This window comes from Agelaius phoeniceus, chromosome 15 (assembly GCF_051311805.1).
Source record: "Agelaius phoeniceus isolate bAgePho1 chromosome 15, bAgePho1.hap1, whole genome shotgun sequence".
Classification (NCBI taxonomy): domain Eukaryota; kingdom Metazoa; phylum Chordata; class Aves; order Passeriformes; family Icteridae; genus Agelaius; species Agelaius phoeniceus.
In genome coordinates, this window is record NC_135279.1 from 17,950,568 (window position 1) to 17,977,958 (window position 27,391).

At 50.8% G+C, this 27,391-nt stretch overlaps 1 protein-coding gene and 2 non-coding genes across 3 annotated transcripts; all 3 read left to right on the forward strand.

Moving 5' to 3' along the window:
* Window positions 1-4,310: 4,310 nt before the first annotated feature.
* On the forward strand, window positions 4,311-26,264 carry HSPA9 (heat shock protein family A (Hsp70) member 9). The gene is made up of 17 exons (XM_054642640.2): window positions 4,311-4,768; window positions 5,815-5,873; window positions 7,397-7,484; window positions 7,573-7,754; window positions 8,424-8,548; window positions 10,271-10,344; window positions 10,430-10,536; window positions 11,332-11,494; window positions 12,120-12,212; window positions 13,817-14,026; window positions 16,297-16,524; window positions 17,305-17,409; window positions 18,537-18,654; window positions 20,981-21,075; window positions 22,670-22,762; window positions 24,554-24,694; window positions 25,490-26,264. The coding sequence occupies exons 1-17, from the start codon at window positions 4,313-4,315 to the stop codon at window positions 25,547-25,549; spliced, it is 2,397 nt and encodes a 798-aa protein (XP_054498615.2). The 5' UTR covers window positions 4,311-4,312; the 3' UTR covers window positions 25,550-26,264.
* LOC129127004 (small nucleolar RNA SNORD63) lies at window positions 16,774-16,845 on the forward strand. Its single transcript, XR_008535141.1, has one exon. It is a non-coding gene; the product is annotated as a small nucleolar RNA SNORD63 (small nucleolar RNA).
* Window positions 17,905-17,973, forward strand: LOC129127005 (small nucleolar RNA SNORD63). Its single transcript, XR_008535142.1, has one exon. It is a non-coding gene; the product is annotated as a small nucleolar RNA SNORD63 (small nucleolar RNA).
* Window positions 26,265-27,391: the final 1,127 nt, after the last annotated feature.

Sequence of the window (27,391 nt, forward strand, 5' to 3'; positions counted from 1 at the left end):
GTTTATTAACTTCTCTCAGGTCCTGAACCAGTTGGTCAGTACCATATGATTTCTTTACTGGTAGTATTGGGGTGTTATGGAAAGACATGCACGATTCCAGTATCCCATCTTTCATCAACACTCTTATCACTGGAGCCAATCCCTGCTTTTCTTCTGCCAAAATGGGATACTGTTTTACCTGGATAGGTGAAATTCCTGGTTTCATTTTCATCTCTATGGGGGGTATGTTTAGTAGGCTGTGGCCTCCCTCTTCTGCCCAGACTTTGCAATCAATCTCACTTTCATCTTCCCACTTGAACATCATCATCTTCACTACCATCTGTCCTTCTTTAGGGATTACTCCTACCCCCAGTTGCGCCTGTAGGTCCCGGCCTAATAAATTACATTCTAATTTGGGCATGTATAACAAATCTGCATATCCCTCTCTCGAATTTCCCTTAACAGCACCTTGCTCTATAGCCAGCACTTCAAATAGTTCACTATTGGCATCCCTTACTTTGCACATCCACTTACTTAACTGGCATCCATTTGGGAATCTTGAAATGCATGATCTATCAGCCCCAGTATCAACTAAAATATCAAATTATTTCCCCTGGGGATAAATTTCCAAATTTATCAAGGGCTCTATCTTAGGATCATTCATTTTCCCCAGGGGACAGAGCCCCTGACACCCCTAATCATCATTTGCCCCAATACCCGTTTCTCTATACAGCCTCCTGTCCCTTTTCCATTTCTCACAATCTTTTTTGAAATGACTCTTTTCCCTACAGTAGAAACACTTCCCCTCCCAGGGGTCCTTGTACAGTTCTCAAGTCTCTTCCCTTTTCTGTTTATCTGTTTCGCTTTGTTCCTCTCTTTCTCGCCACTGCAACCACGATCCTCGCCTTTGACTTCATCTTCTCCTCTTCCCTTCTCAAATACACCTTTTGCGCCTCTCACAGCAATTTATTCAAACCTTTCTCCTACCAATCCTCCATCTTTTCTAGCTTTCTTCTGATGTCATTCCATGCTCTTGTCACAAATTGCACCCTCACTAGCACTTTGCCCCTCTGGACTCTCAGGATCCATGCTCGAATACAATTGAAAATTCTGCTTCCACTAACCAAGCACTGGGGGTTTCATCTTTTTCTTGTTGGCTGTCAAAAGCCAACCTCACATTACTACTCCTAGGGACTGCCTCCCAAATACCTTTGATGATTAACGATCTATAATCTCTCATGTTTCTGCATCTGACCTGGTTGTTTGGGTCCCAATCAGGCTGATTGATGGGCATCTTTTCATCCCCTAGAGGGCCAGCCCTGTTCTCCCTTTCCCACATCCTCATACCAGCTGCTCATATTAGCTGCATTTCTTCAATGGGAAAAAAGAATGCCTGATTGTCACAGTGTTCATCAAGTGACCACTTGGTGCCTCCCTGCTAGCCCCGACGCTGCGACTACAGGGGACAGAGGGGCAGCTAAGGGTCGTTAGCCCTTTCCTCAGAGAGACATGGCCAACGATGATGAAGGAAGGGTACAGTCCAGAGGGTATTTAGTCCAAGGTTTTATTAGAAGCTACAAAGAGCTCCCAGCCTCAGGGGATACAACTCAAGAAAGCCCCTGAGAGTGGGAGCAGCACCTTTTATTGAGGAGTGGAAACAAGGGAGGAGTTCAGCCATCTACCAATGAGGGGATAAAGGGGAATGTCCCTTTATAAAGGGTGACATTATGATGCTTGTATCCCCTTTTGTGTGTTCTGTTTATGCTGGATATCATGTTCTGTGCCTTCAAGGCTGGCTCTGAAGAGCGAATGTTTTGTTTTGCTATCAGCCGCTCCCCTATGGCTGGCGGGACACAGAGACAGGGCAGTACATGGTGCTGCTTTTGCTTTTTGCTTGGCTTTTTGCTTTACTCTTGCTCTTGTTTCTGTTTTGCTCTTGCTCTTGCTCCTGCTCATTAGTTAGTTTAGCTAAGCAGTCCCAAATTTTTCCTGGACTGTTTCTCCTTTCCCTTTTTTGGAACCACTCAAGCCTGCTCTGGACTGGGACCTGGGAAACACCGAGAGTTTGCACCTTGTGGCTGCAGCAGCTGCCCCAGCACAGGAGGGACTGATAACAGAGCGACCACCCCCGAGAGAGACTTTCTGAAGTTGTCATCTTTTTCAGAGTGGTGAAAGAGTGGTGTCACCTGGTATTGTTCCTTTTGTGTGCTGGGGGGTGCTGTGCCTGTTAAATAAACAGGTTCTTTCCACTTGTTTCCAAGGAATCCTTCCCGACCCGGCTGGGGGGAGGGGCTGTGTGGGTGTGCTTTCTGGAGGGCCCCCTTTGGAGGTTTTCTCCCAAATTTGCCCTAAACCAGGATAGGGAGTGAACCAAGAAATAATTGACAAACAGAACAACATATTGGGGAACTTAGTAGGATGGACCCCTGGCCCTTGACTAATCACTCAATGCCCTTTGTGGAAGCTTCTAGAGAGGGGGATGGGAAGCTGAGTGACAGACAAGATGCCAGGGAGAGGATATGAGGATTGGCAGGGAAGTTTCTAGAACTGGAGGGCGTGGGGATAGAATTGACATTTGGTGAAGGGGAGGCAACTTAGGGTGAAACCATAAATGGGGGAGAACAGGAACAAACCAAATAGCACAACACAACACAAAACCTAATATTGAATTAAGTTCCTCCCAGGTATATATACTTGGGCCCAAAAACTGATCAACCTGGCTGGCTATAACCATGGGATCTTCTAATAAGGTTTTAATCTCTTTCTTAAAATTTCCTACTTCAGAGGCAGTCAAGGGCACATTCACTAATCCAATCCCCCTCCCCCCCCCAGGCACGGCCCATGGGGACTTCCCTTAAGGGTAGTAACTTTTCCACTATCTCTCCCTTCAGTAAACATTTCCCCGCCTGGGATTGGGTATTCAGGGTGACCCCCTGAAACTGCAGCTTCTTCCTTTGGTCTCAACCACAATCGTACAATCACAAGAATGAATTACACCTTCACTCAGGGGATTCTGTTGATTTATAATCTCCTGCTCATTCTCTTTACTAGTCAGTGACACTCCTGAGGAAACTTGGGGTGTTAGGGAAATACTGGGCAGGGCAGGCTGAAGTATAGAAGGAGCAGGAGGAGGTACAGGGGAAACTTGGGGTATCTGAGGAGGATTAAGGGGGGCAGTGGGAGTGGTGAGTGGCGTAGGGAGAATAATAGGAGAGGGGGCTATTGGGGGTACTGGAGGGGTAGGGAGGGGTATGGGTTGGATAGGAAGAGGTAATGGAGGAGTAGGAGGACAGGCTGCTGGGAGCACAGGAGAAGCAGGGGATGGGAGACAGTCCAGTGGGTTCCATTTCTTTTCAAATTCCTCTTTTTCCTTTTTAGTCTCTTTGGATACTTCATGTACTCTAATCTTCTTATCCCAAATTTCATTTTCTACCCAACAGGTTGTGTATTGTATCTCTTCTTTGTTTGGAACCTCTCTTAAATTGATATGCCTATTTAGGCTAGGCATAACCACTTCTCTTGACACGGCCAAGGAAAGCTGGGAACCAGAAATGAGAGCCCAGCTGGAGCCACAGACGCATTGCCAGGGCAGGTGGCAGAGCCACCGGTGTCCTGCAGCCCCCAGTGTCCACCCCAGGACTCCCAGGACGCTGTGCCTCAGCCAGCCGGGACAGCCCGTGCTCAGTGGCACAGGCGGTGTCCAGGAGACCACAGAGGTTCCAGAGGTTCCGTGCTCTCCAGGAGGCTCATCTGAAACCCCTGGGCCTGGGGCTGGTGATGGGAATCATAGGAGAGCCCTTCTGGGATAGGTGTTTTAAGTAGGATTGCCCCAAACAGCTGTTGGGAGTGTTCCTGCTGTTCTGGATTTGACTGGGAGAGGGCTCCTTTCTTCCCAGGAACTGGCTCGGTGCTGGGTTTGGGTTCAGGCTGGGAATGCTGTGGAATTGTGAACTACCTGATTTGATTTAAAGTCCTGTTTCTCCTCTGGGGCTGAGGAAGTATCAGTCTCATCCCTCACACGTATTTTTCCAGGTGCAGCCGGTGGCACAGCCGTTTCTGGTGCTCACGGGGCGGTAGGGCCACGGCTCGCAGGCTTAGGAGCTGTGCTCTGCAAGGTTCAGGAGCAGCGTTCTGCAAGGTTTAGGGGCTGTGCTCGGCAGGGTTTAGGAGCTGCGCTCGGCAGGGTTTAGGGGCTGTGCTCGGCAGGTTCCGTTCCTGCTCTCGGGATCGCGGCCTCGCTGCGCTCAGGGCCCGGGGCTGAATCACGCATGCGCGGGAAGGGGCGGTACGGCCCCGGGCCCCAGGCGCATGCGGCGACCTGCGCGACCTGCGCATGCGCAGCACGGGGCCTGACGCAAGGGCGCTGCAATCGCCGTGCGTTTTATCCTGTCCGACCTTGAGTGCGCGGCCGCTACAGGACCCGGGCTGTCGACGCCGTGCCGGTGTGCACCGTTCCGCCTCTTTGCCTGTGTCCTGCCCCGGCCCGCGCCAGCCTGTACACCGAGCTGTGTATCCGTGTCGGGAAGCCACCGTGCAGCCGTGCCTCCGGTGCTGGAGTCCGAACGGCGCGCCGAAAGCGAGCGGCGGGATCAGGCATTATTGGAGTCAGCCCCCGGCGGGGGTCCTGCGGCGCGTCTCGGCCCCCCCGCGGCCCACGTGGGTGGAGGTTTCCAGAAGAGCCGCGGCCCCGCGCGCCCCGTCCTCCGCCGCCGCCGCCATGCTTAGCGCGAGCCGCCTGCCCCTGCTGCTGCCGCGCGCCGCGCCCGCGCCGCCCGCGCGCCCCGCGCAGGTCAGTGCCGTGAGGGGCTGGGGGGACAGCGCGGGCCCTGGGGGGCCGGGGGGACAGCGCGGGCCCTGAGGGCCCGAGCGCTCCGGGACACCGAGCTGGGGGGACACCGCTGGGCTGGGAGAGCAGCGAAGGGCGCTGCCTGCGGGCGAGTCCGGGCCCGGGCCGCGGCTCTTCAGTGCTCAGATTTTATTAAGAGCGAGCTCGTGTTTTTGCGGGGCGATGCGGACCTGGGGGGCGTAGAGGAACCTGTTTTACGTGTAGGAGTCTGTTTTGCGTTAAGGAGGTTTGTAATAAGGTCTCTCGGTTCCTCACCGTGCGTGTGCCAGTGACAGCGGGGATCGGGCTGCGGAGGGCACGCGGAGGCGATTTAGGGACAAGCGGGGACCGCAAATCCACCCGCGCTGTGCTGGCGCGGCTCTGTCGCAGCCTGAGCCACCCATGCAGTGCCCGGGCCTTACGTCTTTAAATTTCAGCAAAGTAGTCATGGCTCGGTTCCGTTCGCATTAAAATATCTTCTTAGACGTTCGTTCTTAATCAGATAGAGGGCTAATGCTTCCCCAGCTCTCCAGGATGCTTCTTTACACGTGCACAGGGGCGGCCAAGCTGGGGCGTAGCAAAATCTCAGCTGCAGGTTCCTCAAGGGATGCAGTGGGGCTTTTGTTGCTGACTAGGCACAAAAAGCTCTGAGAAACGGGGTTAATGTTTATCTGCTGCTGCTCGTGGATTGCTGAAGGTTCAGTGTTGACTTACTGAGATGTATTTTGCCTGGTAACATGCTCACAGATTATTCTGTATGAGGAAATACTTTGGTTCTGGTCATAGAAATTAGGGTTGTGGCAGATGAATTAGTGCAGTAATTGGGGGGGGCTGTTTATGTCAGCCTGAGTCTTGCTCAAGTTATTCATTCCTTTGCAGTTAAGTGTTTGAAGAGGGTCCACTGTAGTAGGACGGTGTTGCTTCAGAGCTTGTCTGCCTCTGAAAGCCTTGGGTTGAAGATCTCTTGATGTTTTAAACTACATTCTCATTTGAATGTCTTTGTTTTACAGACATTTTGGAATGGCCTCAGCCAAAACGTTCTCAGAGCAGCATCCAGCAGGAAATATGCGTAAGTGCTCCTTGGGGTGGTTGTGTTTGGCTGTTGGTGTTTATATTTATCTCTTTCTGATACCAGAACTGGTTATTTGAGCCAGGGATTGGGTAACAGAGCCAAACCAGCAGAATAAAACTGGAGCCTCCTCCCTTAACTTCTCTTAGGTTAGTTTTAATATCTTGTTTCTCTCCAGGGGAGCTTTGAGAATTGCTGTTCCCTGCTGCTCCCGTCACCAGCAGTGCCCACAAAACATGGATTGCTGAGATTTGTTTGATTAGAACCAACCAAAAAGTAATCCAGACACTGTTGGGACTAATTGTTTTACACTGACATAATATGGGTGATGTCTGGATCCGTTTCCCTGCAGATAAAAGTTCATTTCAAACATGCATTTGAATCACTCATTTTCGTTGTTGCAGGATAATGGGAGAAGGGAGCAGTTGGTTGTGTGACTTACTCAGATGTTTGTGGCTGATGCTGATTCAGGCCATGGGCTGGGAAATCTGTTTGTGTTGGGAAAGCTGGGTCTGTCTGGTACAGCTGAATGTTCCAAGCTCACTGCTTTGTTATTGGAACTGGAGTTAGAGCCCCTGGCAGCTTGGGCACTGGGAAAGTGACATTCCTGGAAATAAACAGTCCTGCTCTGCTGCAGAATGCCTTCTCCATCCCAGATTGTGCCTTTGTCTGTAAGCAAAACTACAGTTCAGGGATTCTCTGAGCCTCAGGAGGGGTGATGCACTCTTCCCACAGAGGAGGAAGGGGTTCACAGTTGTCTTGTGTGACAACCACTGCCATTTTTCAGGACTAAATTCACTTGTTGCTCCTGGGGATCAGGAAGGTGTTTTGCTTTGGCTCTGGCCCAGAGCACCCTGCATGGACCAAGTGATTTGTCACTGTGGATTCTTCTCCCCATGCTAAGCAGTGGTAACACAAATAAATTGTATTTGTTTATTTTTTCACTCCAGGTGAATGTTTTCAAATATGTTTGAGCACCAGGGTTGCCCAGAGCAGCTGTGGCTGCCCCTGGATCTCTGGAAGTGTCCAAGGCCAGGCTGGACAGGGCTTGGAGCAGCCTGGGGTAGTGGAAGGTGTCCCTGCCATGGCAGAGGGTGGCACTGGATGGGCTTTAAGGTCCCTTCCACCCAAACCAGTCTGGGATTCTGTGATCAAAAGTAACCCAAAACAGTTTCTGTCTGCAGGGACAAAGTTAGTTATAGCTTTTTTTATACCAAACTCGTAAGGATTGTTGAGAAGATATAAATATGTGTATTAAGTAAAGATATTCTAGGGAAGAATAATATTTTATATGCTTATTTTAACAAGCAAGGGTTTACCTGTAAGTCATCTGGCTCAGAACAGAGGCACAAGCTTAAATTTCGGTGTAAGAGTCAGAGAACACCTTAGGTTAGGATACAGCCTGGTTTTGCTTCAACATTGCGTGGAAAATCACTTTGTCCTGTCTTTGGGACTGGACATTTTTTTGCAATTGATTGTTTTCCTTTAATGGTAATTTTTCTCTCTCCTGATGTGCCGTCCAGCTCAGAAGCAATCAAAGGTGCCGTTATTGGGATCGACCTGGGTACCACCAACTCCTGCGTGGCTGTTATGGAAGGGAAGCAAGCGAAAGTGAGTAAAACAGGAGAGTTACACACGGGGTGTCCCCAGCGTGTCCCCGAGGTGAGCGTGTGGATGTCACACCTGCCTTTGTGCCCAGGTGCTGGAGAACTCGGAGGGTGCCCGGACCACGCCGTCGGTGGTGGCGTTCACGGCCGAGGGCGAGCGCCTGGTGGGGATGCCGGCCAAGCGCCAGGCGGTCACCAACCCCCACAACACCTTCTACGCCACCAAGCGCCTCATCGGCCGCCGCTTCGACGACGCCGAAGTGAAGAAGGACATGTGAGTGAGGGGACAGTGCCACTGCCAGCACCAGAGCAGCAAACACCATGGGGGCAGCATGACCTGCTCTGCTTCCAGACACCGCCCTGCTCTGGGGGAAGTTGTTGTGCCCTCTGCTCTTGAGATTGCAGCGCTTCTGTGTGAGGGCCAGGCTGTGTTTAGCTGCATTCATTGCTGATCACATTAAGGCTTCCAGAGAAGAAGAAAAAAGGCTTGCTGGTGCTTGCAGTGCAGACTTTTCTAATTCTTGAGGGTGCTTGCAATCAAAGCTGTGTGATCATACCTCAGGCCTGTGGTTAAATGAGGCGTCTGATTAAAGCAGCAGAGAACAATGCAGTGTGTAAGCTCTCTGCATGGCTGCTGCATGGGCATGAGTACTGTTTATGCATTTGATGACTTAATTCTCTTTCTTTGAGACCTTAAGTAGGGTGTAGTACGTATTTTTCTGACCTGTCTCAAACACTTATAAAGTTGGTATATGTGTGTTATTTGTATTGTGTAAGTGTTGGCAGCCTCAATCTGTAATTGGTACTTTAGGGACTCTGGATCTGGGGCTCTGCTGGCAAATTCAGTGTTCTTTGTTTAGAGCTACATGTGTTCATCTGCTGATACTGGTGGTACAGGGTTTGTGCTGCTGCAGAAACTGAGTGTGAGTTTTGTTGTTTTCAGTAAGAACGTCCCATTTAAGATTGTCCGTGCCTCCAACGGGGATGCCTGGGTGGAGGCTCATGGGAAGCTCTATTCTCCCAGCCAGATTGGTGCCTTTGTCCTCATGAAGATGAAGGAGACTGCAGGTTGGTACAGCTTGCTCTTTGCTGTCTCTGTGCTTTGTAAGTGGAAGTGCTGCAGCCAAAACAGCACTTTCTTGGTACCAAACCCTTGTAGAGCAGGGCTGCAGATGGGGGAAGGGAATAGGGTGGGCTCCTAGGAAGCCTCAAGGAAGATCATTGCCTGTCTCAATCTTGAATCTTTGGCAAAATATCAGTATTTTACTTAAAAGATACTCATACCAGAATTGGTTGCTGATTGAGTTGACTTTGATGGAATTTGCACTTTCTCAGAAGGGGGAGCTCCATTTCCTTGGAAGCTGCAGTCCTTGTGCCTCCCTGGCTGCTGCTGGGTACAGGCTGGGGCAGTCAGGCTTGAAGTGGTTTTGTTCCTACTCAGCTGCTGGATATGTGGCAGGTAGGGAGAGAGGGAGTGTTCAAGAGACCACATTGTTGGGCCCTAATAGATAATTAGCCAGTGGTGACTTTAAGTCTTCACTAGGGGAAAATACCTATTGGCCTGGAAACATATTCCTCTCTTTCTTAATTTCTTAAGTGGTTTCTGGGGAAACTAAGTGTAGTACAGAGAGGGACCAATCAGTAGTGCCTTCTGCTCCCTCACTTGTTAAACACTGCGTCCAGTGAGTGTGAGGAGGACAGGACTGAAACTTCATCAATTATTGTATTTCCTCTATTAGGTTCTGGGCACTTGCTAGAGCTCCACCAGTAGTAAGATACAAGTATGTGGTGTGTGAGGATCTGGAGGTGATAGATCTGACTGACTTTGATCTGCCTTCAGCAGGGATCTGCTTTCTGGAGAGGTGTTTTTTGGCCTGGGTGCTGCCTGGTTTCAGCAGTGGCTTTGCAGGCAGCAGAGAGCAGTGCAGTGTGTAAGCTCTGTGCAGGACTGCTGCACAGCCATGAGTCTTGTCTGTGCATCCACACTGCATCGTGCACATTTGTATTTTTTAGCAGGTCTCACTGTGCATTTGGGGACTTCCCTTTTTTGAGACTTTAAAATAGGGTGTCATAGATATTTTTCTGACTTGCTGTCTCAAACACTTATAAAGTTGGTATATGTACATTGCTTGTGCTGTCTAAGTGTTGGCAACAGCAGATTCTATAAATGGGATGAAAATTAGTAACTTTTTAAGTGCATCACATGCAGGAAAATGGAGTGCAGCTTCAGTCTCATGCAATAAAAAGACAAGCTCTCAGGTAATTCATTACAGTGACATCCACTCACTTATGGAATTGCAGAGGTGCATTGCTATGCTGCCAGAAGTCTACAAGTCTATTCTTTTTTGTGGAAGGACTGAAATTCTGCACAGCTCCCTCTGCATTTTCCCAGAAAACAGCAAGCCTGTCTTCTGCTGGTTGGCAGAAATAATATCAAACTAGGTGCGAGTGGAGATAGACTATTTACAAAAGCATGTAGTGATGGAACAGGGGCAGTAGATTTAAATTAAGAGAGTGAGTTTAAGTTAGACAGTAAGAGGAAGTTTCTCCTGGCAGGGTGGGCAGGCCCTGGCATAGGGTGCCCAGAGCAGCTGTGGCTGCCCCTGGATCCCTGGCAGTGCCAGGCTGGACAGGGCTGGACAGGAGCAGCCTGGGACAGTGGAAGGTGTCCTTGCCCCTGGCAGGGTGTAGAATGGGATGGAGTTAAAGGTCCCTTTCCCACCCATTCTGTGAGTGATAACTTGGTGTTCTTACAAGGATAACTTCTGTTTTGTCTCCTTTTTCTTCCAGAAAATTATCTGGGACATGCGGCAAAGAACGCCGTGATCACAGTCCCTGCTTACTTCAACGATTCTCAGAGACAGGTACTCATCAAGCTGGGACCTGTTGGGGCTCAGAAATTGCATTCAGTTTCTCTCAGCAGTCAGCACTGTCCCCTTTCCTCCTCAGGCTACCAAAGACGCTGGGCAGATTGCTGGCTTGAACGTCCTGAGGGTGATTAATGAGCCCACAGCAGCTGCACTTGCCTATGGGCTGGACAAGTCTGAAGACAAAGTGTAAGTGCATAACACCAACCCTCTGAAATAAACCTGCTGGGATTTGCCTCCTCTGCTTGCTGGGTTTTAGAGCACTGCTTGGAGTTCTGCCAAGGTGGACTCAGCTTTTAGTGAGAGCTCTGTAATGTCATCTCTGTTCTGTGCCAACCAGCCTTGTTAAGAGAGTTCATAACTTGCAGCTACAACTTAATTATCCAACCTGAGTGTCAATTGAGTTTCCTTACCTGCCAGTGGCAGTGGTGGGTGTGGCTGAGGACAGCTGGGTGACAGGCTGTCACTAGAGGTGCTGATGGGCAGCACAGGAGTTGTGCTGAGCTGTGCCAGCTGTCCAGGGCGTGCAGCTCCCCTGCCTGCATTCAGTCCTCTGTTGCTGTCAGGGGTGGTTACAGAAGTGCAGGCTTTTGTTAGACATTCTGTGTTTCTGTGGTAGTGATAATGCTGTGAAAACCTCATTACATTTGAAACATTTTGGGGGAAAAAAATTCATAATAGTTCTGGTGTCCCTGCTCTTGTCACTGAATGTGACAATGTCTGATATTGGAGAGGCAGTAGCTGCCCTCTCTGAAAAAATGGGCAAGGTCAGGCTTTGTGCAGCACATTTCCAGGGACCCCCACATGGACTCTGAGTGCTCAGGGGGTATGGACATTTTGGGATGGTTCACTGCTATCTTTAGAGAAGCTTTGAACTTGTGTGGGGACCAGTGTGTGTTCTGCACATCATCTCTTGAGGAGAGGGAGTTCTGAGCCACTTACCTTTGTTGAGAAAGTAACATTGTCCTGCCTCTCTCCCTGCAGCATCGCGGTCTATGACCTGGGTGGTGGCACTTTTGATATCTCTGTGTTGGAAATCCAGAAGGGAGTCTTTGAGGTGAAGTCTACCAATGGTGACACTTTCTTGGGTGGAGAAGATTTTGACCAGGCTTTGCTACAGTATATTGTGAAAGAGTTCAAGAGAGAGGTAAGGTGTCTCTTGAGAGCACAATCCTGAATTACACTGCTTTTCAACCTCACTTCTTTAGAAGAATGAGCATTCTCTTAAATTCTTAGGACTTGTCACCTCTGGCACTGCTGGAATTTAAGAGGTTTAGACACTCTTTAGCCTGGCTTCCACTTCTTCCACTTCTTTTCTTGAAGTGGAATATTCCTTGGAAGGCACAGAATAGCAGAACTTCTGCCTTCTTTCTCGCTGGTGTTACAGAACTGTCCTATACACAGTCTGCTTACTTTTAAAAGTAAACATCTGTGGTGCAATTGAATGTGACAGACAGATGCAAATGGGTTACTGGGAGGAAACTGCCATGTAATTCCAACTCCTTTGCTAATTCAGTCCTGTCTTATTATTCTGTGCTGCAGCAGCCTTTCCAAGGTTCAGTCTGTAATTCACTATATGATCACTTGCAGAGCAGAGAGGGCTGGCAGATTGGAAATGCTGACTACCCCTGCCAGCAGGGAGAGAGCAGCACAGTGCACATGGCAGTCTGCTCTAGAAATAGCTTTCAGTCAAGAGCTCTGAATGGTGAACTGCAGGGATGTGACTCCTGAGCAGGTGCTGAGAGTCTGTTAACCCTGTTTTTGTCGCTCAGACGGGAGTTGACCTGACTAAAGACAACATGGCCCTTCAGAGGGTGAGAGAAGCATCAGAGAAAGCCAAGTGTGAGCTTTCATCATCTGTGCAGGTACGTGCCTGGATCCAGAGCATCCACTACAACACTAGGAGACGTGGAGTTCTGCACTGGCTTTGTTTACTAACCTCTCTGACACTGGTTTTTCTTCTGTGTAACGCAGTGGCATCACTGGCACGGGAGGTCAGTCAGCAGGGTGGGCTTTCAGACCACAGAGAGCTGCTGGAAGCTGAGTTGTTGGGTGCTGGGTTTTGCCCTTTTTCTGGCACCACACCTGATCTTGCAGGGAATGTGACCTTCCCAACCTGTTCTGTACTTCAGAACTGTAATGGGCATCAGGGAATTTAGCCAGTGCTGCTGGGTACTGGAACCACTTACAGCTCTGTGCAAGCGCTTCCAAAACCTTGGTGCTACTCATTCCACTGAAACAGCTAATTTGTGTAGTAATTCTTATACAGAATCTTGACTTACTTGCCTATGGACAAGTTGGCTGAACAGTGGGCAGCAGCCACCCTCCCTCCTTTTTTCCATCAGCTTTGTATTTTAATGCAGTCAAGTGTGTCTTTTATGAATTAATTACTGAATAAGGAACTGGAAAAGCAGAAAGTTGGGAGTGTAGTAGTCCTGGCTAAGTGAAATTAAGGTCAATTATATAGTAATTGAAATGGGGAGTGTGCCAAGTTCTAGCTCCTGAATAAGCATCTTTAATTTTATCTGATGGTGGTCTTTTTTGCTGGCCAGTGGGGAGCTCAGAGCAAGGAGCTGAGGGCAGTCACAATGGCTGCATAGTTCTGCCACAGACATAACAAGCTCTGTTTTGTGAGCTCAAGAGCTGGCAAATGCAGTTTGTTCATACCAGGAAAGACTGAATTCTTTAACTCTTTAGCAGTGACGTGAAAACAACTTGCTTTTGGTCCCGTTTTCCCCTAATACTTTTGACCACGCTCTGTATAAAGTGAGTGCACACCTCTAGTCAGCAGCATGGTTTTAATTCTTGTGTAAACTTAATCTCTAGAGCTTAAAGCACTAATGTTTTAATTGCTTTGGATTGTAGTGTCTTTCAAGGTCAGCATGACTCAGCACTTGAATCAGATGATTTCAGTATAAGATTTGCTTTAAAAATCCAGCATGTGACAAACAGCCATTAAAATGGGGAATACGGTTCCTTGCTCTAATTAACTTTGTGTTAAATGGCAGCAGAGTGGCTGTTGAGCATGAGCTGTAGGCTTTTAGAGAATAGCCAGGAGGGAAGGAAATACCTTCAAGGAGTTTACCTGATGTCAGTCAGTTGGCAGAATCTTTGCAGGAACTCTGCAGATGGGCTTTCTTCTGTGTTTTGCTGAAGGAACAGCATTAAGGTTGTCACTTCCAGTGTTTCTGCTCTTACCTTCTGGCTGTGACAAATTGTTTTGCTCAACAATGAAAGACCTTGAAGTAACACAGTATTAAAATTGGGGTTTAACTATTGTAATCATGAGGTGTGGAACAAAGTAATTGTCTTATTTCTGAAATGTCAAACATAAAAGTGTGCCTGCTGCCACTTAAACTGGGCTGGAGGGTGAACAACCACACAGATACCTCAGTACAGGCCAAACAGAACCTGTAAGCTGATGTAAAGCCCATTCCTGGTTTTTCCTGAGCCTGTTTCCATGCCACAGACCGACATCAACCTGCCCTACCTGACCATGGACGCCTCCGGACCAAAGCACTTGAACATGAAGCTGAGTCGGGCGCAGTTCGAGGGCATCGTGGCTGACCTGATCAAGAGGACCGTGGCCCCCTGCCAGAAAGCCATGCAGGATGCTGAAGTCAGCAAGAGTGACATTGGGGAAGTCATCCTCGTCGGTGGCATGACCAGAATGCCAAAGGTATGAGCTCAGGGCCTGTTCAGGCAGGGCTGGCACAGCTGCCCTGTGCCTCTGTTTGGAGGGTCAGGACAGAGGAGCTGGGAGTGCTCAGGGCAGACTCAGTGCTGAGGGTCCCTTGGGAGCACTGCCCAGGACCTCTCGTTCTGTTTGCTTAGCCCAGCTGGGCCCTGGGGCTGGAGCTGAGTTGCACTGTACAGAGCCAAGGGAACATGCTGGGAGGTGAGAGTCCAGCTGCAGCCTGACATCCTGGGGTGCACTGGACATGAGCAGCATTGCTGAGAAGTACAGGGCATTTCCTTCTGTTGTGGACTCGGTGTGGTAAAGGTACATTTCAGTGACAGCCACTTGTAAGCAATCTGTGCCTTCCAAGGGATTTCCAGCACTTCCAGCTATGAAGAACCTGCACAAGCAGAACCCTTCTGGTACCTGCTGGTTGTGTGTAATCAGAGCTACCTGTTGGAGGCTGCTGTTGGCAGGCCCATTTACCTGGCTCTTGCAGACACTCCTTATCTAAAGCCTGGCCCTTAGTTCTGTGGAGATAAGCTCAGCAGGTAGCTTTAAAGCCTGCTGTGCTGACATGCACAGTTGTGCAGATAAGTGCTGTCTGCAGGTGATTTACTGCTCCTGTTCCAGCCATGCCCTGCTGCCGCTCCTCCATCCCAGAGCTGAACAGGGATGTTCACTGCTCCCTCCAAGGGTACAGCCTGGCCTTTCCTGCAGAGAGCACCAAAATCTCACTCCAGAGGGACCACTCAGGCCTGGACTATTTGTTGCTTTGTGATTTGCAGGTCCTCTCTAGGACAGTAGGTGTGTACATGGTCCTGCTTGGGGTTGATTTGGGGTTTGGTGGGAGGGTTTTTCCTCCCTGCATTGATGAGCCTGGTGGCTGGAGGTGATACTGGTATAAGCAGAAAGTCACCCAGGCAGGGGAGCCAGAGCAGCAAGATAAACAGAAGCTCCTGTTCTGGCCAAAGCTCATGTGGAGTAACTCTGCTGTATGTTCCCAAAGTCCTTGTTGTTCCAGCTGGATAAAGGAAAAATGGTGTGATTACCTATGTATAAAGTGATGACAAAGAAACATTATGTATCCTTCAGGGGTGGAAGACAGAACTTAAATATTGATTTTTTTTTTCCCTTCTTCCCCTCTTAACCCTTAGCCATTTGTAGCTTTGGGCTGACAGAATGCTTTCCTGAGTGCCTGTAGTTACTGCTCTGCCTCTGAAATTGGTGCCAGTGTGTTGTACACAGCCAAGCCTTCTGTTGAGTACCTTGTTGTTCTCTCTTTCCCCTGCTAGGAGGGAATGTGGCTTCTCTGGAGCTGTCCCATGGCCAGGACTCTAGGAGGTGGACTGTGGGTGGTTACAAGTATTGTTTTGTACTGTAAAATACACCTCCAGAGGGAAAGATTTGCATTTAATTACATGTTCACATATAGAGTCTCCTCTGTAATGGGCGCTTGGGGCAGGTGTCTCCTGGCTGCAGCACAGAGTTGGGTGTTTGCTTCCAGCAATTTTCCAGGCACATCCCACTCATGTGGGCTGGTGTGCCCAACACCTCTACTGGGAGAGAAGGCCCAGCCCCACAGCCTTCCCTTGTAGGGCAGAGGAGGGCAATTCTGAGCTGTGCTGTGGGGCAGAGCCTCAGTGCATTTCTGTCTGGATGCTTCAGCAGGAAATGTGTTGGGATCATGAGCATAGTCCTGGGGAGTGGGCTGAGCAGGACAGAGCTGACAGCAGAGCTCAGAGTGTTGACAAAACACATCTCTGCTGAAACAGCCCACGAAATAAAGAGTTGGAAAATACTGTTCTTTATACAAGTCCCTTTTTTTTTTCCCCCCTTCACTGCACACAAACAACATGAACTGTGCTGCTGGATTTTTTACCTTCCCTGTGCTCCTCCACAGCTGTACTGTCCTTGGCAGTTGTGTCCTGTTCGGTGTTGGCTTGCACAGTTCCCAGGGAGCAGTCCTTGACTCCCAGATAAGCCTGGAAGGATCCCCTCGGAATGTGGCTGGGCTGTGTGAAGGCACTGAAGGGGCTGCCTTGCAGCTGGCACACAGAGCCTCTGGAGAAGGGGCTGTCTGGGCTGGAATGAGGGCATTCAGTGCTGTGCAGGAGGGTGGGCAGTGAGGGAGCAGGCACAGAGCTGAGGCTTGGTGTTTCTGTCTCAGGCTTCCATGGCAGCAGCAGCATAAGGACATAGAGCTGAGCCAAGGCTGCTGTGGCCGTGGTGGTTTCCCTGTGGATAAGCTGTGCTGTGTCTCCACTCAGGTGCAGCAGACTGTGCAGGAATTGTTTGGCCGTGCTCCGAGCAAAGCAGTCAATCCTGACGAGGCTGTGGCCATTGGAGCAGCTATCCAGGGCGGGGTGTTGGCTGGTGATGTGACAGATGTGCTGCTGCTGGATGTAACTCCCCTGTCCCTGGGCATTGAGACCCTGGGAGGTGTCTTCACAAAGCTCATCAACAGGAATACCACCATCCCCACCAAGAAGAGCCAGGTAAGAGTTGACTCAGGATGGGTGGGACTTTGCTGGTGCTGTCAGACAGCTCGGGAAAGGCCACCCAGAGCATGCGAGTAGATGATTTTGCCTCCTCATCTGACAAGAGAAGCAGTGGAGAAATCAGGTTTAATGTCAGCCACTGAGTATCTCTGATTATTGCTGTGGCCCAGAGGGGAGGGCAGTTGAGTTAATGATGACAAGATATGCCAGGGTGTTTGTGGCCTGGTGAGGGTTGTTACAGTGTGTGTGCCATGATGTCAATTGTCAACACATCATTCTGAAGAAGGATTGTGTGGAGCCCTTCTGGAACTGAGCACCACACCCATGGGAGAGCCCTTGCTTGGCTGAGTGCCTGGGAAGGGGTTATCTTTTCTCTGCATTGTAATGTCCTGGTGCTTTGGGTGTGATCTCTTCCTTCCCTTGCCTCTGTCTGGGCCTGCTGCTGTGTGCTTTCTCTGATAACACCTGAGCTGTCTGGGGTGTGGGCTGAAGCCTGCTGCTTTAGGGGAGATTTTCTGGAGTGTGGTGGCTGCCCTGGAACCTGCTCCTGCCATGGATGGCCAGTTTTTGTGTCCCCAGGTGCATACAGGACAAGAAAACATTGGCTTGGCTTGGCTCTTGCTAGTCTTGGAGTTTTGTCAGATGGAACATGGGAACAAGCATTTCATTATTTTCCCTTCCTAGCAGCTTCCTTTTATTCCTTGCTCAGTCAGCTTGTAACTGCAGATGTTTGTGTTCTAATTAGCTATATAGTAACTTCCAGTTCCTTTTCCATAGGTGTTTTCTACAGCTGCTGATGGGCAAACACAAGTGGAGATCAAAGTGTGCCAGGGGGAGAGAGAGATGGCCAGTGACAACAAACTGCTTGGCCAGTTCACATTGGTACGTTGGCTTCTCTATTCCTGACCTTAGACTTGACCTTCTGGGAGATGTTCAGAGCCTTCTCCATTTCAGCTGCCCCCTGAAGGCAGTGTTGAGGGGGAATCGTCTTACAGAAGACATTTGACCCCTTTCTAGTACAAAGGCAGCCTCTAGAGGCACAGCCTGGCCCTGGGACAGCCTTTCTGTGGCTGAGGACCAGCTGGCATTGAAGATGGAGCTCAGAGTTTCTGAGCACTCCCATGTAGCACTGGGGCTACTGCAGCTTTAGAGCCTGGTCACCAGGAAGGGCTCTCTGGGTGTAAAAAAGCCTGTGCAGTACCAATACCAGGAGATAATCTGAATACTCCTCTGGTGTAGCAAAGATGGGATCTGGAGCAGCTCCAGGATACCTGCAGTCCCCAGGGAAGCCCATTTCAGGCTAGTGAGACCCTGGGAGCAGAGTCAGTGTGAGCTGAGGTACTCCAGGGTGTGTGTTTGTGGGATTGCAGTGTGTGTGCGCCATGATGTTAAACTGTCAACACATCATTCTGAAGAATTGTGTGGAGACTTTGTGAACTGAGCCCACACCCTGCTCCCTGGGGAATAGATGTGTTGTAGGATTGCTGGGAGCCGAGGGGGGCTGCCCAACCACCTCCCTCAGCAAAATTGGTTTGGTCAGTGATGGCAAAGTTTGGCACTGTTAAACTGTCCAAGTTTGTGAACTTCCTAGGAAGAACCCAGCAGAAAGGAAGGACTTTGCCCTTCTGTGCTTTTGAAGGAAGCTGTGCTGCCTCTCGCTGTCTTAAAATGGTTCCCCAGAGGTGGCCAGTGAAATCTATGTCCAGAACTGGGGAAATAGAGCATCCTGCCACATCTAGGGAAGATGGGCTTGTGTAGCAATAAACCAGAGCCTGTACCACCTTGGAACCAACCCTGGCAGTTCTCTCTTGCGGTTTCTGTGCACTTTCCCAGGGCAGAAACCAGATCCCACTGGCACAGCATGGTGCCAACAGGTACTTAGAGGACTCAGCTCTGAGGGTTGTTTTAGAGGCTCATTCGCTATCAGATCCCCACGGTGATTTGCCCAGCCCTTGTCCCCTGAGCTCTGTCCCTGTGGGAGCTGATGGCCACCCCTTGTCCTTGCTCAGGTCGGGATCCCTCCGGCGCCACGGGGAGTGCCCCAGATCGAGGTCACCTTCGACATCGACGCCAACGGCATCGTGCACGTGTCAGCCAAGGACAAGGGCACCGGGCGGGAGCAGCAGAGTGAGTGTCTGGGCATGGCAGGGATTGAGCAGGGGGTGCTGAGGGCGACACTGATTCCAGGGGGAATGGAGTGTGCTCCAGTGCTGCCTGGGTAGTGTCCCACAGTCCAGGGTGGGGATGGAGCGTGTGGCTCCATGCTTGGGTCACCCCCACTCTTCAGTCTGTTGCCAGTACAGCGCAGATGCAGCTGAAGTCATCTGAGCCTGTCTCTCCCCTGGAAAGGAGGGTGGGCAAAGGGATAAGTCAGAGCTGAGCTGTGGGTTTGTTGTAGGGCAGTGAAGCTTCTGTAAGCACACAGCCTCTCCTCTCTCCAGTAACCTGCTGCCAGTGGATGCTCTCCTTGCATGTTAGGCTGAGATGAAGCACCTGCCTATGCCAATGTTTAGGCAGCCATCACTGGCAGGGTTTCACCACATTCCAAGTGGTTTTGCCCTGTGTGGCAGTCCTGCCTTGGTGTTGCCATCTGGAATAATTGCAGCAACATGTGAGCAGAGTGCAGCTGTTTCCTGGGTTTCCTGCATGGATCAGCTGTGTTCCATTGCCCAAGTGTTGGGCACACAGGGTGGCTCACTGAGGGCTTCCTGGTGTTAGTGGGCCATGCTCTGTCACCAAGGTGTTTGGGGCAGTCATGTGTGCCCTGTGTTACCCTGAGGGGACAGAAGTTGGAGTTTAGGAATGCAGCACTGTGTATGAGTTGTCCTTGGGCTGTGTGGGAGTGTTGTTTCTTTGGGAACACACAGGGATTGTTGTCTGTGAGCCTGGCTGCATGAAGGTGCCAGCTTTTAAGGCAGAATCAAATTGGGATGATCTCTGACTCCAGGGTGTGTTGTGTACAGCTGAGCAGACCAGCCGTGTGCCAAGACCCTGTTTGTTATATTCCATCATAAAAGTCTGGAGATGGGGTTTTTTTAAGGCAGCAGCTTTTACCTGTAACCACCTTGTCCATTTCTTGTGTTTAAGCTGGAAGTGACTCCAGCTGGCAGGAGGCTCAGGGAATTCAAGTTGCCAGTGTATTCTGCTCTGTGGTACAGTGAAATGTTGGGCCCCATGTACTGGGGTAATTAATGACACAGTTGTCAGTTTCAAAAGCTCTGTGGTGGGTTCAGGAGATTAATTTTAAGCATTTAGAGATTCCCCTGATACAAAACAAAAATCTCTTCTCCCTTCTAATTGGAAGCCTCTGTACTGCCCTTCAGCTGTTTCTTGGAGAGAACCCTTGAGCAGTGAAATGCTCCAGTTAGCAGAAGCATTAACTATGCACAGCTGGAGGGTGTGTGCTGCTTTTAATCACACTGCTTGGCTTTTTGGCAGCAGGTTGACACCAAAACCACCCTACACTTGTTACTTGGATTTTCCTTGGAGATCTTGCACATGTGGCAGCCTTCTACTGCTGAGTAAAAGGCTCCTGGTCACAGGCATCCAGAATGAATTTTAGCTGCCTACCTGTAGGTAGATGTAGTCCTAATTACAAAGCTGAATTGCTCATCCCACATCTGTATCCAAAGGACACCTCTGTGTGTGTGTCTTTGTTCGGGGTTCTGTCCATTGACAAAGAATTCCTTAGAAAAGTTCCTTTAAGTGGGGATTGTAGCATGCACTTTTATGGGCATTGAGATGTTCTGGATATTGGTCCTCTTTCAATGAAATTTGACTAATCCCTGCAGTAAAACCTGAATCTGGACTGTGCTTTTTGACACTAATAGAGGGAAAAGACCAAGGAAGGGATGTGTAAGAGCCTGCCCATAGAATCATGCTCCATTCCTTATTAAGGGCAATGTTAGGAGCTGGGTGGGAAATGTTGTCTTACCCTGCCACTAGGCCTGGGCTGTTTTCAAACAGGGAACGGAGTCTTTAGTGAAACCATGAAACCATTCCTTCTCTTTGGATTTTTTTTTGGGAGGGGGTGGGGGTTTGGGGTGGGTTTTTTTTTCTTTTTTTGGTTGGGTTTTTGCTGGAGGGTTTATTTGTTTAAGGGGTTTTCGTTTGGATTTTTTTTAGTCCTGTGGTTCTAATCTGGGATGCTCCTTTGGTTTGAGGGCTTTGCACCCTCACTTTCCAGGTGGATTAAGTGAGGACTGGCCAGAGTGGCTTGCAGACCAGCAGGCAGGGTGTGTGTGGCAGAGCTGGAGAGTTGCAGATCCAGGAGATGAGGCTTTCACCTTGCCAGCAGCATCAGTGGCTCTTTAAAGAGTCACAGTCTTTGTCCTGCCCATGGGGCCTCCCTGGGCACAGAGTCTCTGAGCGAGGCTGCTGCTGTTAGGCTGGGGAATAATCCTCTCCTCAAAGGTGAGAGCAGATCCTTTATTCCTGTTCTTCTCTGCTGCAGTTGTTATCCAGTCCTCTGGCGGCCTCAGCAAGGATGAAATTGAGAACATGGTGAAGAACGCAGAGAAATACGCGGAGGAGGATAGGCGGAGAAAGGTAATGGGGAGCAGAGGACCTGCTGCTTTCAGCACTCTGCTCTGAGCTGTGCCCACCCCTGGGGGCCCAGGGCTCTGCTCTGTGAGCTCTTACCAAGCCTCTGCCCCTTTCCCTACGCTCAGTTGACACTCCAGGGTTGCATGAAGGTGTTTGCAGAGGCATTTGGGTCTTGAGGTTGGATACCTTGCTCTGTGTGACTGCGCTTTACTGCTCCCTGAGGAATTCCTGGGATGTGGAGGCAGCAGTGAGCAAAGCCACCTGCCTGCTGCTCATGGCAAACAGCTTTGCAGCTCTGGTGAGGGTTTCTGTCATCACTGCTCTCCAGTGTCCCCCTTGGCTGTTCATTTGGCACCTGGAATGCTGTGTCCATGTGAGCAGTGCTGGCCTCAGTGCAGGTGAGACCAGAAGGAGGTGATGGAAATGCTCACTGGCCTTGTTGAGTAAAGACTGGCACTTGCCATGGAGGAATGACTGAACCTGTAATACACACAAGATTAATGGTTGGAACTAATTGGTTTAATGAGGGTAGTAATAATGAATTATGCAACTAAATATAGACCATTGATTTTTTAAGCAGACACAACACAGGCTGACTCTGGGATGTGGCACCAGCATGTGTTCAGTGATTGCTGAAACTGGCCCATGGAATTGATCCACTTTATGTCCTTCAGCCTGCGGGAGCCTGTCTCAGGTGTCCAGGCAGTGCTGTAAATCTTGCCCCCAGTAGGGAAGGGATCAGAAAAGGGCTGAAGGGGAGAAAGCATGGAATAAATCCCCAGGAGGCATCACTGCCTGGCCTCCTCAGAACCTCTAAAGCCACAGAGCAGTGGCTGATAGGCGTTTGTAGGTTAGCTGGGGAACCTTCAAAGACCTTGCTCTGGAAGTCCCACTGTTTGAACAACCTCACCATTGCTGTGGAGCATAGGGGGATGTCTGGCATCTAAAGAGGCTGCACTGAAAATTGTTCTGCTGCCTTACTTTGTCTCTTAAATTGCTGGATAAGTTTCTCCCTGTTGTAATCCTGAAGTGGGACTCACCCCTGTCCAGTGAGCTCACAGAGCAAGGTGATCACTTGTATAACTGTAGTTTTCAAAAATTGCCTTGTTACACTTTTCTGCTCCTGGTTTTACTGCCATAAAAGCATCAGGAATGCATAAATGGGAATTTTTGTAATAAGGGACCACGAGTCAAAGCACCCAACATTTGAGTTATCTCTAGTGCCCCTGTTGCTGAAGAAGCTTCAGGATGTTCTCCAAAAGCTCTGCTGCTTTCCCATGGAACAGAGTGTGCTGTGCTGTCCCTGAGGTGTCTTGTCCTTCCCCATGTGCCAGCAATGGTGGTGCATTGGTCACTTGTAGTTCAGGGGAGTGACTGTGAGTGAAAGCCTGAGGGATGGCTGGCACAGACTCCTCTTGGGGCCCTGTGAGGCCACAGTGCACCTAGGAATGGTTTGCTTGCATTTCTCCTTGCACTGGTGCCATTAAGAAGGACCCTGGGTGGGAACTATTATGGGGCTTGGCAGTTTAGGCATGAAATGTCACCACTTGTGTCCCCGGGGGTGTGGGCAGCAGCCCTGACGAGCTCTCTCCCCCAGGAACGCGTGGAGGCCGTGAACATGGCCGAGGGCATCATCCACGACACTGAGTCCAAGATGGAAGAGTTCAAGGATCAGCTGCCAGCAGATGAGGTAGGTGGTTCCTGATCCTGGAGTGCTACAGCACGTGAAATTCTGCACAAAATCATTGCTCACATTCCCACTCAACTCCCAGCTGGTTCTGGCCAGTGGCTCCAGCTCTGGCCGTGTTTCTGTGCTGGGTGAAGGTGGCACAGCCCTGCACCTCTGGCTGTGGCCCTCCTTGGGAGGGGTGAGTGTTCCTGAGGGGAGGATGGATGGACAGACATCCTTAGGGGAACAGGGTTTGGGTGTGTGCAAATAACCTATTGCAGAGTGCTGGGTTGGTGTCACCGAGGCTCTGAAGGTTCATCAGCCTGGGAAGCTGCTGCTGAGAGGTTTCTGTCAGAGCTGTGGCCCTGGTGTGGCCTTGCATGCGGTGATAAGGACTGTGCTGTGGCTGGCTCCTCACAGGGGCTTTGCTCCAAGGCTGGAGATTGAGGACAGTGCCTGCCCTTGTTAGCACAGGGACAGAGGCACAGCTGCTGTGCTCTCCTGGCAGTGCATGCACAGCACCCAGGAACCTGGGGGCAGTAAAAAGCAGCCCCCACTTAACTCCAGTTTTTCTATCTCAGGAAATGAGAGAGTATTTAATATCCAAGAGTGCTTTTCACACCACTCTAAGGCAGTGCATTGTGAATTTCAAAAGTCAAATTTAGAAGAGTGCACCCAATTACCAATTTAACAACTCTGGGAACCAGAATTAAAGGGCTCCTGGGGGCTCTGAGGTGTCTGAGGGAGCACAGTTACAGTTTGTTGGTAGCAGCCTCTGGTCGGTGAAAGGCTGTTTCTCTGCCAGCAGATGGGAACAGGACAAGGGGCAGACAAGCCAGAGGGCAGGGATGGATGGGATATTGGGAAGGAACCCTTCCCTGTGAGGGTGCTGAGGTCCTGGCACAGGGTGCCCAGAGCAGCTGTGGCTGCCCCTGGATCCCTGGCAGTGTCCAAGGCCAGGTTGGACAGGGCTTGGAATAATTTGGTTGAGTGACCATGGCAGGGAGTGGAATGAGATGTTCTTTAAGGTCCCTTCCCACCCAAACTATTCTGTGATTCCATGATAATAGCTGGCTCTTTGTTTGGAATTATGTGAGAGAGTTTCCTCTCACAGGAGCATGGAGCCTAAATCCCAGTTCCCTGCAGGGACTGTTCCCTGTGACTTCCCTGGGGAGGTGGGGGAAGCCTGTACTGTCTGGTGCTGATGGTGACTGTCACTCTGTGTCCCTGTCTCATGGTGTGCTGCAGAGCTGTGCCCGTGTCTGTGAGCCCTGCTGGCACAGCCGTGCCCAGGAGCCCTCTCCAGCAGCCTGCCAGGGAAGGAGGCAGTGCCAGCCTGTGCAGGGACTGACAGATGGCTCTGGGCCAGGCTGAGCCCACTCTGCTGCTTTGCTCTGAGCTCCTGCTCCACAGGCAGCACAGGGACTGAGCAGGGCAGGAGCAGCCCTGCTCACCAGCTCCCCAGCAGGGCTTCAATATCCATGGAAGCCAGCTTGATGTCCACTGCCCTGGCATGGCTGTGCCAGGTGAGCTGTGCCAGGCACAGAGCATGGCCTTGGCCAGTGGTCAGGCCTGCTGAGCTCTGTTCTTGGCACCTCTGCCCAGACAGCAAACAGGGGCCCTTTAATGCCAACTGGGACACTGTTGGTGAAGTGGACAGGTGCCCACTGGGAACTGGGCACAGTCCTAGGCCCTGCACACTCACTTTGAGTGGCTTCTGGCATGGAAAGGGGGCCAGCAGGTGGTGAAATGACAGGATGGAGATTAACGATGAACCAAGAGCAGCATTTCACCTTTGTGTCTTTTTTGCAGTGCAACAAATTAAAGGAAGAAATTGCTAAAATGAGAGAACTTCTGGCTCGTAAAGATAGTGAAACAGGAGAGAACATCAGGCAGGCAGCAACCAGCCTGCAGCAGGCTTCCCTGAAACTCTTTGAAATGGCATACAAGAAGGTAGGTGCATGGCCAGGTCACAGTCAGAGCCTTCAGATGGGAAGGGGGGAGTCAGGACACCAAACTCTTGGGTGGAGGTGGTGCTGAGCCTCTGTGCAGCTCCCTCTGACTGACACTGGCTGAAGGGGGAGCTCTGGAATGTCAGGGAGAGTTGAAGGCTTGAAATCCTGACCATGCTTCCAGGCTGGGTGTTCATAACTGCACTGCATTCCATGGAAAGGGCAAAGCTCCTAGTAAGGGGCATCCAGAAGAATAATGAGAGGGCTTTTCACCTCAGTGCATGGAGTGCCTGAAGGAGTAAAGTAATTCCTGAGCTTTCTTCAGGGTGATTGTAAAACACGATTCCTGTTCAGTCTGCCTAAAGCCACAGTAAAGGCCATTGGGATTTTCTTCTCCACCCCCTTCCCAGTGGAAGGCCCTCCCAGCCCCTGGCACCTGGCCAGGGTGTGCTTGCCTGTGCAGGGAGGAGTCCCAGCATGGCAGGGGCACAGTGCCCAGGTGACCTTGGTGCTGAGCTGTCCCCAGTAAGGACAGCTGCTTTCCTGATGTCAAACCAAACCTTTAGTGCTGCAGTGTCAGCCTGTTACATCCCCTGGGAAAAGGAATAATGGGAAGATTGTTTTCTCCCTCTCAGAGCTCAGGCAGAGATGAAGATTTCCCTTCTCAGTGGACATTGCTCGTTGCACTGAAGGGAGGGTTCTCCAGGCTGGAGCTGACCTGAGCAGCCAGCCAGGGAAAAATGGCCAGGAGAAGCAGTTTGTTGTTACCAGAAGTAATAAACATGTTTGTTCACAGATGGCCTCGGAGCGAGAAGGTTCTGGAAGTGCAGGAGATCAGAAGGAGGAGAAGCAATAAGGAGGAGTCTCTGTCTTGCCTTGATGAGAGAATGATGAAGAGGTCGATTTTCTTGATGCTTGGGAGAAAAGGGACCTTCCTGAGCAGCAAGGGGCAGAATTCAGACTTACTGTGTTTTTGCAGTATTCTATATATAAAATTCTTCAATGTATAAATTTAGTGATGTGTCTGCTAGATAAATTGTCACTTGATGAAAGTTAATTCATGCCAGACAAAGTTATGAGTTTGGCCCTGGCGTGTTCCCTGAGCACCTGGGGACTGGCTGATCATTTAATACTTGACACAATGGTGTAGTAAATCTGAGATCCAAGCTTGGAAACCATGTCATGAAATTGGAGGGTGGAGATGGAAGCTGTCCGGGCATGGGGCGGAGAATACAGCCTGCATGTCTCCTCCTTGTGGGTCTGAGGAGCTGGGAGCAGGTGGAGGGCTGGGAGCAGCAGGGGCAAGGCTGGGGACATCGCTGGAGACCATTTAGCCCTGAGCTAGGCTGGTACCCTTGTTCTGAAGGAAAGGGGCTACTTCAAACTCAGCTGTAACATTATTTCTTACAAAAGAGGCAGCGTGGAAGTTCAATACTTTGCTTGTCTAAGCCTTCTGCTCCATCCTGTGTCTGTTCTCTGCTTATGGTAAAACAATTTCCTTGATAATAAAACTGTTACTGGATCCATTCTGGATTTTTTTAAAATAAAAGCAGAAAAGTGTCCAACATGGAGTTCCTGGTCTCCTGGCCTTTGATGGAGAACACAAGCACTTTACTGCCTGTGACAGCTGCAGAGGGAACAGCCAGGCAGCTGTAACTTTCTGAATTTGTGCTTCATTCACAGGCAGAAAGGAGGTTTCTGGTGTCAGGTTGAGGCTGGGCTCTTCTGAGCGTGTCAGTGCTGCTCTCACGAGGTGCCCCAGGTCCTGTGACTGCAGTAGCAATGGGACTTCCCCGTCAGGCACCTTGTGCTTGGGCTTACCCTTACAAAACAGGCTGCAGGCTGGAGCAGCACTTGCCCACTGTGCTTCCAGCAGCCCGGCCTTGCAGGGAGGTGCATAAATGTAGCTGTGTCTCCTTTTCCCCCATCTCTTACTCTGTGTCGCTTGAACTGGAAAAGAACCCACATTTGCAGCTGCTCTGTCCTGCCAGCTCAAGTATTAGTGGAAGGAAAGGATGGTTTTGTTCTGGCACTCAAGACAGTTTCCACCAGAGGGGACAGAGGTGGGCCAGCATGTGTGGAATCGTCAGGAATTGTCAGTGTGGGGTCATTAAAGGGAAGTTGTGTCTGACCCGTGTGCTTGCCTCCCACAGTGGAGCAGCCCCTGCATGGGTGAGTGCACAGCAGAGGCCGTTTCCTCTCCGGGCTTCAGCGAGGTTCTGCCCTTTCCCCTGCTGGAATCCTTTTGGGCAGAGCCGGGCACTGTGCGCTGGATGAGGGGACAGTGAGACGGGCTGGGCACTGCCTGGGGGCCATAGCCCGGAGGCCTCTCCCTTGCGGGCATTGATGAACTTGGCCGTCCGTGACTTGGAGGCGGGGGGGGGGGGGGTCAGTGCGAGCTCTCCGGTGACACAAAGCCCCCAGGGGTGGCCGATTCCCCCGGGGGCGGCGTGCGCGGCCGTGAGGAGATGGTGCAGGGAGGCTGTGGAGTGTCCGTCCCTGGGGCTATTCCCGCGCCGTGTCCCCCTCAGTCCCCGCTCAGTGCGGGCCCCGCCCCGGCCCCGCCGCCCCTCACGGGCCCTTTAAGCGCGCGCGGGCCTTTCTGCGCAGTTCTCGCGAGACGCGCGCGCGCGCTCCCGCCCCGCCAGGCGGTCTCCGGACTACACGCCCCACAATGCCTCGCGCGCGCTCGGGGAGG